The following is a 12,500-nucleotide window of genomic DNA, read 5'->3' on the forward strand; positions in this document are numbered from 1 at the left end:
CACACTTTCCACTACAGAAGGAGACCTCCCAGTATCGCTGCTGTTTGTGTGCCAGTCCCACATACACCAGTGTGAGTAAATTGAGGGTGGGGGTGGAGAATGAAATATGAACTGACATTTTTTGTCCTAACTTCTGGTAAAAACTAATTGACCCAGTGGACATTTAGCATTTTTTACAAAGCCCTCTATGGTTTTACCAGAAGTGACATCACGCACCAGTATGTCAAACCCCACTCCCAGATTTCCCCTATGGTTTTCACTGCAGCCTGGCAAGTCTACCTTGGTCAGTTGGGTTACATGAAATGTTTCATTCTAATAGATTTAAATAGCATCTATAATGGGAAAAAATTCATCAAGAATATGTAAGCCCATGGCATCAAACTGGTAAAAGCTGCTTGACTTTCCTAAAGACAATGCAAATTTCTTTTGATAAAAAAGAAAATAAAATCTCTATAATGCCACTATTATGGTATTTTCCTAGCCCCCTGCATCTGGCCCACTGACACAGAAATAATGATATTTTTAAGGATAGTGTTAATTATTTTTGGTCACCAAAATGTTTTTGCAGATTTTCTGTTTGAGCACATGGTACGTACACATATACAAGACACATCAGTTTATGGTCAATAAGTATAATGTACTGAATGCGCACAGTCTAGATGTGAGGCCTAATCCCATGATACTGGTTCCCACATATCCCTTTTCCTGTGTTCTGTGTCCAAGCAGTGGGTGTGCAAAATAAGTTACCATCCTTTCTCTGTAGGGTTTTCAAAATTATCCCACTGATTTAGAATTCAAACAATGCTATTGGTGCTTTCCTCCCAAAGAGCATGTTGAGGGCTGCAAAATCTGTAGTTCATTTCTCAACTGGATAAATGAACAAGCATGCGCACACATACCCCAGATACAGGTAGTAATGTATTTAAGCTACATCAAGCCCCCCCCCCCCCCCCCCGAATCCTGTTCTCAGCTCTTGTGCAGCTGCTGGGTATGCATGGTTAACCTCTGCTCAGTCATACACAGAAATCTTTTGTCCTAACATACAAGCAAATCATTTGGCAAAGCTTGAGAGTACAATTAGATATAAGACTTCAGCTGAATTAATTTTATAGGGCATTGCTTCCTTCTACTATTCTTTTTTTTATAAAAGGAAAAAATAAGACACAATTTTAAAGCTTTAAATAATGTTTTGCTTTTGGTAAAAGAAACAGTGTTCTTTTACAATTAAAAAGATGCATATATTTTTGTAATGACTTTCTGTCATTTACATCTCAATCCCATGCTTGTTTGTTTGTGGTAAGTTTTATTGAGTTCAATGCCACTTATTTCCTAAAAAAAGAAAGTGTTAATCCTACACTTAAAAAAAATCATCCTTCTGTAGTCAGATGTGCCTTATAATTAATGCAAAAACCATATAAAAGCTTACTGATATCCAGTAAAGGTAAACCATTATCTTCAGTTCAGGGAATCCATTTCAGAATCCCATCAGTAGAAACCAAATACTGTAGTTGGTGTTACCAGTTTCTTCATTAGGTCCTGACCAGCGATCCTTTCCCCACATTTTAGTTTCACAACTGTGAAGGAGATTTGACTGACCCAAGGTCACCCAGTAAGCTTCACAGCTGAGTGGGATTTGAATCCAGTTCTTCCTCATTCTAGTCCAACACTGTAGCCACTGTGTAACCCTTGGAAAGGAAGTAATTATTCCTGCAAACGTATCTCCACTCTTGAATGATAATACTGATGAACAACTGGTGAAATTCTTGTCCCACATTCTTTCCCCACCAAAGATACTGGACTTGGAGTAAAATATCACAAGAATATAAGCTTTAATACATTATCCAAAATATATTTATGATGTTAATTATAGTGCAAAATAATAATGGAGACCTATTTGTTAAACATATTATCATCCCACCCCTCCCCCTTCTACTTACATTTGTCATCACTAACATTTTATTTATTTAGGGTTTATATCCTGCCCTACCTTGCAGGCCATATCTTGCAGGCTCTGTGGAATTGACATAATTCCCACAAGGCCCTGACATCACCAGGTAGCTAGTTCCACCAGGCCGGAGCCAGGGCTGTAAAAGGGCTGTAAAAGCCCTGGCTCTCCTCAAAGCCAGCCGGATATCCGTCGGGCCAGGGATCACCAGGAGTTCCCCTCCCCTCCTGGGGAGACAAATGGAGCGGCCTTGTAGGCAATATGGGGAGATGCGGTAGATTCTACATTTGTTGACATTTGGGCCAAAAAGATTGCCTAGCCATGTAATTTAACACAACTCTCTGATCCCTACATAGTTCTGACCATCTGTTATTCTAAACTGGTTTATTCTATTTTTTTTCTTTTTAGGTTAAATAATAAATTATGCAAGAAACTTGTGTATTCCAAGTACTGTACTATTGATATGGGCTGTGGTTTGGCATAGATAATCTTTTAGCTTGATAATTCAGATTTAACATTGTGTGACAAGAAGCATCATCCTTGCTTGACATCTTTGGGGGGCTAAGAAGTTTTAGCTGCTGCTGACCTCTGCCATTTGAGGTAGCTTCAACATTTTGACAATTAATTGCCTTTTAACATGGGATATGGAATTGGAACCTGTTTCTTATTTGGCAGAGTTTATTTTTCAAAGGCAGCATTTCGGCATATGTGCACATGTTTTGAGCAGTGTGAAGGAAAATAATTTTCTGTTGAAGTACTGTTTATATGAAGCAAAACTTTGTAGACCCTATAGTCCAGCCCCCCCCCCCCCCCGCCCCCCAGTCTGGTCCCTATCACTTAAATCCCAGCAAGTTTTGTAACTAAAGAGTCATTCCCCTGATATTTAGAAACATGTCACATGAGCAGCTCATACAGTCTGCTCTTGGACAATCTAGTAGACTACAGATTATGTGTTTAAACTGTTCACATAGCGCTTTTCCATATATCGCCACTGGTAGGAATCCATTAATGGAACACATGGGAGAATGAGCACTGCTAAGGGAAAAGCCCCACTGTTGGTCAGCACCTGAAAGGCAAGATGGTTTAGTTGCTAGGGAACCAAGATTCAGTTCACTTCTATAAATTTTCAGTATGAAATTAAGTGATTTGAGAATTGTGGCCTCAGTCTTTTATTTTTCTTCCTCTTGTTTGTGTTTCACATTCTCCATAAGAGAGACCTTCACCTGTATTCTTTAGCAGTGGGATCCATAGCCAGCTCTGGCAGAAGTTAGAACATTAAGCATAAATCCCAACAAACTTTGCTGTGCTCTTTCAATTTAATCAATGAAAGTGGTGTTGAAAATTATTTGCAAACTCAAAAATTACTCGAAGGAAATACAAGCTGTTATTATAGGCTTCTGAAACCATAGTTTTATACACTTCTGTTTATTTAATGACTTGAGTAGACAGGGCTATATTTCAGTTTTCACATTCTTCATGGGGCATGTTTTATTTTATCATTCCTTTAGTGGGGTTCCAGCAGGATACGTGGGCCATGTATTGCCTCAGTAATATTTTTGGAATAAGTGTTGCATAGGGTCTTCTTTATTGTTTGATCCATAGCTTCTCCTCCTCCAAACTTACTCATGTTCTATTTTTAACTCTTAGCCTGCACCCTGTATCTCCTTAGAAATTAGCAATTGATAAATTCTTGATTTTAGTATGGGCTGCATTCTCCATCCATACACAAACTGTGCAGGCCTGTTCTCTAATAATACCAGATAGTTTTAAATTTCCATGGCTGATAATGAGATGTGGAACCGCTTTGATAGGATTCCAAGTTGTCTCCCATCCCAGTACTGGTCAGATCTGCACCTCACCATTACTGAATAATTTAAATAATAAATAAATAAATTAGCATTCTTAGTCAGTTTATTGCCATGCAGGCTGATGTTGAAAACACGTTTTTTGGAGCAGTCTGAGTCTTATTCTTTCTCCACCCCCTTTGGTGCTGACTGCAAATATATTTTAAAAGCAATTATATTTCCACTGGGACCACTACTTCTAGAATATGCAGCCACTTTATTTTCTAGCAGCTGCCCATTTGTCTGTGTTATCTGGAATTCATCGTAAGCAAAATGAAATGGGAGAAAGGCATGTGAAGGTCTGTTTGTTCTCTACCAGGTTTTTGTTTTTGTTCCTCTTTATTTCACATGGCTGAATATTCATATATAAAGAATGTTTCTTAAGAGCAGCAGTTCTTTCCCTTGGAACAGAAAGCAACATCTGTTTCCTTGGAGAATCCATCCAGGATAAGAACACAAGACTAGCAGATAACAGCCAAGTTCAGGTTTTGGTATCAAACTAAAGCACAGAACACATTCTGGGCTTTTGGGGGGGGGGGTTATACTGCATTGTTTTGCTTCCTAAATACATCCTGCCTCTTCTGTACAAGGCATTTAACCATCCTCCTTGTTTGAGGGTGAAGTGAGAGAGTTAATGTTTGTATGCTGCATTAAACAAGATGAGAAGATGCACCTGCACCACGAGTTCCTGCCTTGTTATGAATGTATTGTGTATCTTTGCAAATGAAATATGTTTAATCAAATATTTAAGTTTTTATTCAAATCACAAAAGAAACAGACAGCCAATTGTTTTTCTGCATGATCCTCCTTGTCAGGCACCCTCTTTGCATCTCAAGAAAAATAGCCTTGTTCAGCCTTGGGATATTTGCATAGAGAATACTAAAGCACAGCCGTAGATTGTGAAGAAAGGGTGCGTGTTTTTGGTAGTGTATTAGGATGATCTTCACAGGGGAAGAGCCCCCACTTTTCCTTTCTGAAAAATAATTTTGAAAAATTCATTACAGTTCTTAAGGAAACAGACTTGAAGCAGAATCCCTGCGCCCAAGTCAGGCTCCTTCAGAGGGCAGTCTGGACAAATAAAGCTTTAACAATTGTCATCATTTTGATCCGTTACTCTTTATGAACCCAAGTAAAATTATTTATGACAAAGGCAAGTCTGTTCTGTATCACACTGCTAAATTGAGGGGAGCTTCAACTCAGCTTAGTGGTGCCTCTTCAGGCCAAGTGAAAATACACAGACATGTTTTGAAAAAAAAAAGGGAGTATATTGATGACCTTTGCAGAGGTATATTTGGGAACATTTGCCTGCCTTTCAAAATCATACTATTCCACTTTTCATTTGACAGGTGCCTAGGGCTTTGGAGCAAGATCGCAGAAGATGATATCAGAGGGCAAGGGAGAAATATGAAAATTTCATATAACTTCTTAGGTTCTAGGCCAGTAAAATCCAAGTAGCTCCACCCTTCCCCAAATATAACAAATTAGAAGATGCAATCTATATTATGTATAGAAAGCATAACTGGAAACTGTACATTATATGTTCCCTTCCTTTTTCTGCTTATTACTTCCTGTTTCTTACCTTTCCCTTTCTCCCACTGCTGTTTTAAGGAGGGTGGCATTGTGCTTTGTAAATAGACACAACACTCCAATTCTCAGGTTGTTTGAACACTGTTTTAGGTTCAGCTGCAGCACACAAGTTTCTCTGATCTTTTATGTTCCTGAGCAGATGTCTTTCATTAATTTATGGATTTACCATCTTTTCTTTTGCGCCCCCCCCCCTCTTTTTTTTTTACACCTGGCAGCTGGCTCAAGTTTCAGCAGTTATTGTCTATTTTGCATTACACATAGAATTGAATGTCATCTGTCTTCACAAAGCTATGGCGAAGAGAACTGAAGCAAGGCGCATGAGCTGCTGGGGCAGAGGCTGTTTGTGTTCTGTTTGTCTTCTCCTCTCTCCCTCCTCCCCCCCCCTCCCATTTTACCTCCTTAATATTTATTTGTGCTCATTTTCTTTCCTGGCCTTGAATGGGGCTTAGCTCGTGTTCAGTACAGCTGTATGTTTACTGAATCTATTCCATCATGAGTCATTGTGCGTGTGTAAGTATCCTGGAAACAGCCAGTGCTTTCTTGGAAGAACAGTCGCTTTTCAGCACAAGCACTTAAAGGGAAAATTAACCAACTGGTCAGCTCGGTTTTTAGCAAGGAGGTCATCTCACTATTATTTCTTCAGGGTTTGTTAGCTGGTTGTTGTTAGGGATGTTTTTTAAGCCCTAACAACACCTTTGAAAACCAGCATTGGGGAATGAAAAATGGCATTTTAAGGTTGCACTAAGATTTACAGGTAGTGTTTGGAGAAGTAGGAAGAGAGCTTCTGACCATGTTAAGTTTGAAATCCACATGTAATACCTTTTTGTTCAACACTGATAATCATCTAGTTATTATTGGAGGACACACCCTCTCTTTGCACATCCCAAATGCAAATTGTTACATTATCTGCTCATGGTACAGTATTAAGTGCACTTACTAGAGAATTAGCCCCAGATAATTTGGGAGATTACTGAGTACTTATGACTGCAGTGTAAAGCCTTTTGGAAAGTTTTTTAAATTACATCTTGTCATTTTTTCTGAAACCAAGAAAATCATCTAATATGGACAACCAAAATAAGTCTTTTCGATAGCATATTAGCTTTGAGGAGGCCTCAATTCTTATTGCCATGAAGCTTTCTAGACACTCTTTGGCCAGTTACTTTCTCTCTGTATAACCTACCTCTCCAGCTTGGTTTGGGATAAAACAAGAGACCCCAAGCCCTTTGTATGCTACTCTGACCTCCTTGAGAAAAAAAGGCAGGATACAAACATAAAATGATAATAACTGACATAATTCATCAGGGGCTTCTCTTGGCAGTGCATTCTAAATAGAATGAGAAGTGTGCAAGTACATCCATTTTCTTAAACAACTCCCATTTGCTTCAGTGGGATCTGCGCAGCAGAAGTTCCCAATAAACGGAAGCTAATATTCCTACGTTAACGGCTTCATAATAAACTATTATGACATGTCAGGATTTTCTTTACGTATTTTTTAAAAGGTTGGTGGTATATTTGTGTACAGCGGCAGACTTCCACAACACAAATTGCATAACAACGTGGGTTTCTGTTGGAGAAGTTTTGATTTGTCTAAAACTCTTATCGCTGAGCAATAGGTGACAGCTTGCTACTATTATTTCACTTATGCATTTTGACAGATGGCTGTACTGAGTGTAATGCTCTTTTAGAGTTCTCTTTCAGTCTAAAGGAGGTAACTGGAGGTTGTTTCAACTCTTTTCTTGGCATAAGAAGTATGTCAGTCATAAATTATCTTTCTTGTAATCATTAAGCATCTAAGACCAAAAATATCAAAGTATAGCAAGCAGTCTGCAGTGTGCTTATATGAATTGGAAGCTTTAAAATCTAATATTTTCTGCAGCACTTTTGGAATCAAAGCCAACTCTAAATGAATTTTCAACAGTCTGTAAGGAGGGAAGAGACCTTTGCTATTTCTTTCCCCATGAAAAAAAATCACTGAAGTATAGTGCTCACTATATTAGTTCTATTAAAGAGTGGTATATTTGTGGGGAAAATCCAGCAACAGTGAGATTCTTTGTAGTGGATCATAGAACTTGACATTTTAGGTGAAAGTGCTTCTATTTCTGGGTCACTTTGAACTTGTTTGACCTTTCTTCTCCACAACACTTGTTATTAAATAAGTGACATATTTGTGTGTGTGTTTATTGTCTTTAAGGGAAACAGCCACTAAGAAGCTACTGGGAGCTCTCTTAATTGACCTTGCAGGGGCCACATTGATTTTTGTCATGTGCGTCTTCATTTCTGATAAATTATAAAGCCATTCATTTGCTGAGGAAATGGCAGGGCCAGCCTGCTGCACAGATGTGACCAAAACGGCAATAGCACATAGCACACAAAAGAGTGCCAAGAAGCCAGGGGAAGAACAAGGGGGGAAATCTGCCTAGATGGTTATGGTTAGCTCCACATTCCCTTGGGAACTCTTTTAGTTGCTTCTGTTTATAGATCTGAAAGGTAATGATGTTTGCAGAATAAATAGTCTCCTCACAGGGTAAGTGGCCATGTTTTGATTTGTGTACCTCCAGTTAGTGCTTTGTTAGCCCCAATTGCTTGGAGGATGTGTGTTGCTCGGTAAAGTATTTTGAATAAGAAGAGAAGTTTTAACTTTTTTCTGTGAGAAAAGCCAATTCTTAAGACATTGTACTAATGTACTTGAGCAACCAAGATTTTGAAGATCAAGGTGCAGTTGGTGGTTTGCAATGAAAGCATTTTTTTTATTTGTACTGTTAGCCAAATTTGATATGTGATTTATGCATTACTCAGGGAAAAAGAATATGTAGAAGGAAATCTTCTGGTAAGAGGTGTTTTTGCTGCACATGCATTGTTTTTGTTTCCTTAGCAACAAGGTACGAGCACTTTTGAAAAAAAAATTCTGCCACCATCCCCAAAAACCCAGTAGGAGGCCCAATCCTATGCAGTTTTATTTGGATGTAAGTTCACAGTATTCAATGCAATTTGCCCCCAAGTAAGTGCACCTAGGATTGCAAGCCATTTAAGATGTCACCTTATATATCTAGTTTCACTTGTACTTGGGTAATTGCAGTTATAAGGGGCTGCAAACAGAATATTATTTTGGGAAATCTACTTTACTATCCCTGAATATCAAGCATCAGCTTGCAAGCCAAGCTCTTTTCCTTAACTATTTTCATCCTACATGCAGGAAGGGTTATCGCCTAATCACTTGAAAAAGGCCAAGCTCATGTTCTTTTATACCCGGTACCCAAGTTCCAATATGCTGAAAACGTACTTCTCAGATGTTAAGGTAGGAAAAAAAGCTTATTTTTCATCTCCGCTTTGCATGTTTTAACCCCCACCCCACCTGGAATGCTAATTTCAATTTTATTTTGCTAATTATTTTGTTGGCAAACTTGTTAACTTTTTAATTTTTGCAATGACAATACCCTAAGATCTGTGTTTGATTTTGTGAGTTTTCTGCTTCTTGGGGGTTAGGGGTTGTTTCTGCTTCATCTTTTTTCTTTGTAGCCATACAAGAACATAGGGAGGGGGAAATATCGCTGCAAATTATTTAACACAATTGGATGGCACGGTTTTGCATCTGTGAAATTTCTACTGGTGGCATTAGCAAACTATCTAAGAGCATTTTGGAGAGTATTTTCAAAGTGCTCCTTCAATTGTTCCATTGCAGGCGGTTTCCTCATATTCTGCTTACATTAGTGCCCACTGTAAAGCCCCCTTTTTCTTTCCATCAAAAAAGAAGCACTACATTGAAATTCTCTGTGCAGTAGCTGCTTAAAAACAAAAGTGATGATTGTCTCTTATTTACAACTTAATTTGTTGTTGATGCAGAGTACACTGAACATAAGGAGGATGAATAAACTGACAGATTCAGGCCACATTATTCAAATGAGGATATGAAAGCTGTCGACATACAGCTGCATCCTCCTTCATTCTACAGAATATTAGGACCTCGAGATTTTTTTAAAGTAATTGTTCCTTCACATCAACTTGATTTTTTTTATGTTAATCATTTAAGTTTTAAAAAATATAGTTTGGGTTTCAATTATTATAATGATACACATGGTATCATTTGGTAAGCCTTCCAAAATAAACATTACATTAGTTTAAATTTGCTGCGTTAAATTCTTCTGATTTTATCCATTTCTGTCCCACCCACACTGAAATTCTCCACAAACTTTACGCACATTGTGGCAAACTGCCTTTCATGTTTTCATTTTGTTTTTAGGTAGGACTTCTTCGTGAAAAGAACATGGTGGTCACTTCTGATTTCCTAAGAACTTTAGACAGTGCATTGTTATTAATTGGCTTTTATTCAATGATGCATCGATTCAAGGACCAAGGTGTAATTTATATCAACCATCACCAGACCCACTAATTGCACATTTTTTTTGTTCCTTGTGGCCTGGTTTTATTTAGGGTGGTGGTGCTGCTGGTCGTGCACACAGTCACTTTTTTTCTCCCATCCCACTAAGTTCTCTGTTAACTGGTTTTGCAAGCTTCTATTGAGATTTGAAAACTTACAATATCTATTTGACTAGAAGAAGAGGGGAAAGTGAATGTGTGCACTGCGGTCAACCGCAGCTTGATCATAAGCTTTTTGAGTCTGATATTCTCTGTACACAGCCTTCAGCCTTATTCCTTCTAAGCAATCTGCTGTGAATCATTCAGTGGATCTCCAGGAGCGGCTTAGAGATCTCCTGGAATTACAACTGATCTCCAGTCTGCAGAGATCAGTTTTTTGTGACATTCTACCCTCTGAGTTTCTTCCCTTCCCTAAACCCCAATCTCCCCAGGATACATCCCCAAATCTCCAGGTATTTCCCAACCCAGGGTTGGCAACTGTAAGTGGGCCAAGGAAAATTAGTTCTACAGCCATACTCCCTGCAATGCAACAATGTAAAGGATCACTGTGGAGACTTGGGAGCCACTGGTACGGCTTGACCACCGCATGGCTTGAGAGGATCATATCAGGATTCTCTACCATTTTCCCCCTCTGGTGGATGCTAATACAGACAGCTGTACAGAAAAGTCTTAGTATTTAGTGCCTGTTGTCTTTTTTAGCATGTGACAACCGAACTCGGTCTTCTTACGATGTTGCCAAGTAATATGAAATATTTTGATCTTGTGCCACCTTATATTTATATAGCATCATTCATCCAGAAGAAGCCCAAAGTGCTTTACAAACAGCCAATATAGGGATCATTCACCCACCACTGAAAGGCAGCCACTTCCGTGGTGGAAGGCAACAGCCATTCGGGGTCAGCAACATCACACACCAGTAGATGTAAATATTAGATACATTCCTCTTTTATTGGGAAAGGGTGGGGTTGGAGGGGGGGTTTCCACATTGATACTTTGGAATGTTTGTTTCATGTTACATTTCATGGAGAAACTCAGCTTCCTATTTGGCTTGGTCTGCGAATTTATCAGACTGACCATGTGTCTAGAATTGAATTAACATTTGTGTTAGGTTAGCTAGGATCCCAGTTGTGTGCACTTGATCACATCATTCTTTGTGTTTTTATTTGCACTAAGCTTCTTAAATGTTAATAGCTGAGAACATGTTGCTCCTCTTCTCTTTTTGAGATAAGGAACTAGTACAATCCTAAACAGAATTATATCCTTCTGTTAAAATCAGTAGGCTTTGAAGGGTGTAACTCTGTTTAGGACTGCACTGCAACTGTCACTCTAAGCTAGTGGAAAATTAAGAATGCTGGTAGCGTGGTGGTGATGCCGAAGAGATGCAAGATGTAAGGGACTGCCTTATAATCGGGAGAAAAACAAACTGCTCAGACTCCTGGTTTCTCTAATCCCGTATTGTCCCTTCTGACTAGCATTTCTGGCCTAGGCCCTGCTGGTTGAGATCTTTAATATGGAGATGTCAGGAGTGAAACTTACTCTCTCCTGTATACAAATTAAGCAAAAAAAAATCAAGTACAGGATAGAATAAAATGGATGAAAATGTATGGGAAGACTCAGTGTGTGGACAAGAGACTGATGGATACATATATTAATTCCATTTGAGTGGGCTTTCCTGTATGTATGAATGTAAGCAGAGGACAGTTATGAAGGAAATACTGGATTCCCATGAGAAGGTTAGGATACTTGGTCCTATATTTTTCATGCATGGAAGCAAAAGGGGATAGAGTCATCCACACACCTGTGTGTGAACAAGAGAGAGAACATATTTTGAAGCAGAGGTGTTCATTCCCAGAACCAGAACTTTCTCAGAAATCCAAGCTATTCTATTTTCCATCTGAAGATATATTTTGTAGTATTCCATTGTTCCAAACTATACTGTACAGTATAGAGTCCCTTTAATTCAATTTAGATCAATGAAAATATTGTGAAATACAAAGCTTTAACGTGACTGCAATTACTCTAATTTTTAAAAAAATATTTCTCTTATAATTTTTAGAAGTCCCTGGCACAATTCTGAGGCAGGGTTTTTTTTTTTTTTGCTCCCATGGATACATCTGTAGCTGACATTAACTGCATGAGAATTAACTAGTATTCTAAACAATCAAATCTAGCATTTTGTGGCAAAATAAAATTCATGATGGTGTAGCCTTTGCTGTAGAAAAATTCTTGACATTAGAGGAGCATACTAATTTTGTCTCAATGGGTGATATCCAAGAAGGCATACCTGGAATTTTTCTGTGTTCTGTCCAGGTTCCTGGGCTTATGAAATTCCCTCTGCTTACACTTGTATCTCTTTAAAAGACATTTTAAAAAATCTGATATAGTATGAAAAATTGTGGTTGGAACAGAATATCTGGAAAGTGCATGTGCACTTTTCGGATCAAAGCCCATGTAGTATATTCCGATGTAGTGTACAATAAATATTCAAATAGTCTGGTTAAGAACTCATATTGGTTCTGCACTTGTCTTGTGAGTATTTTATAGAAAGCAAATTTTAAGGGATTTTATCAACAATAATCATAATTTATTTTTCATACACAAATTTGCATGCTGAACCGAAGAACCTTTATTTGGTAATAAATAAGCCAATTTGGTAATAAATTGAAGCCAATGGATCAAGTATCTTTAGGTTTAATGTATCTGTAGGTTTAATGTAATTGTCCCACTAATTTTTCATTAGATCTTAATTC

The 12,500-nt window shown here is 38.3% G+C and overlaps 1 protein-coding gene across 5 annotated transcripts in view; it reads left to right on the plus strand.

Annotated features, from left to right (window-relative positions):
- The window catches only part of PROX1 (prospero homeobox 1), a 29,550-nt gene that overhangs the window by 14,179 nt on the left and 2,871 nt on the right, over positions 1-12,500 (plus strand). For 4 of the 5 annotated variants that reach the window (XM_048491733.1, XM_048491655.1, XM_048491903.1 and 1 more), the window contains 2 exons: positions 8,564-8,671; positions 10,535-10,672. In XM_048491733.1, coding sequence (XP_048347690.1) covers positions 8,564-8,671; positions 10,535-10,672 — 246 coding nt within the window. The remainder of the gene's footprint in view (positions 1-8,563; positions 8,672-10,534; positions 10,673-12,500) is intronic. The other variant, XM_048491987.1, reaches the window with a different exon arrangement.

The sequence above is a fragment of the Sphaerodactylus townsendi genome, linkage group LG01, assembly GCF_021028975.2.
Source record: "Sphaerodactylus townsendi isolate TG3544 linkage group LG01, MPM_Stown_v2.3, whole genome shotgun sequence".
In the NCBI taxonomy this organism is placed as follows: domain Eukaryota; kingdom Metazoa; phylum Chordata; class Lepidosauria; order Squamata; family Sphaerodactylidae; genus Sphaerodactylus; species Sphaerodactylus townsendi.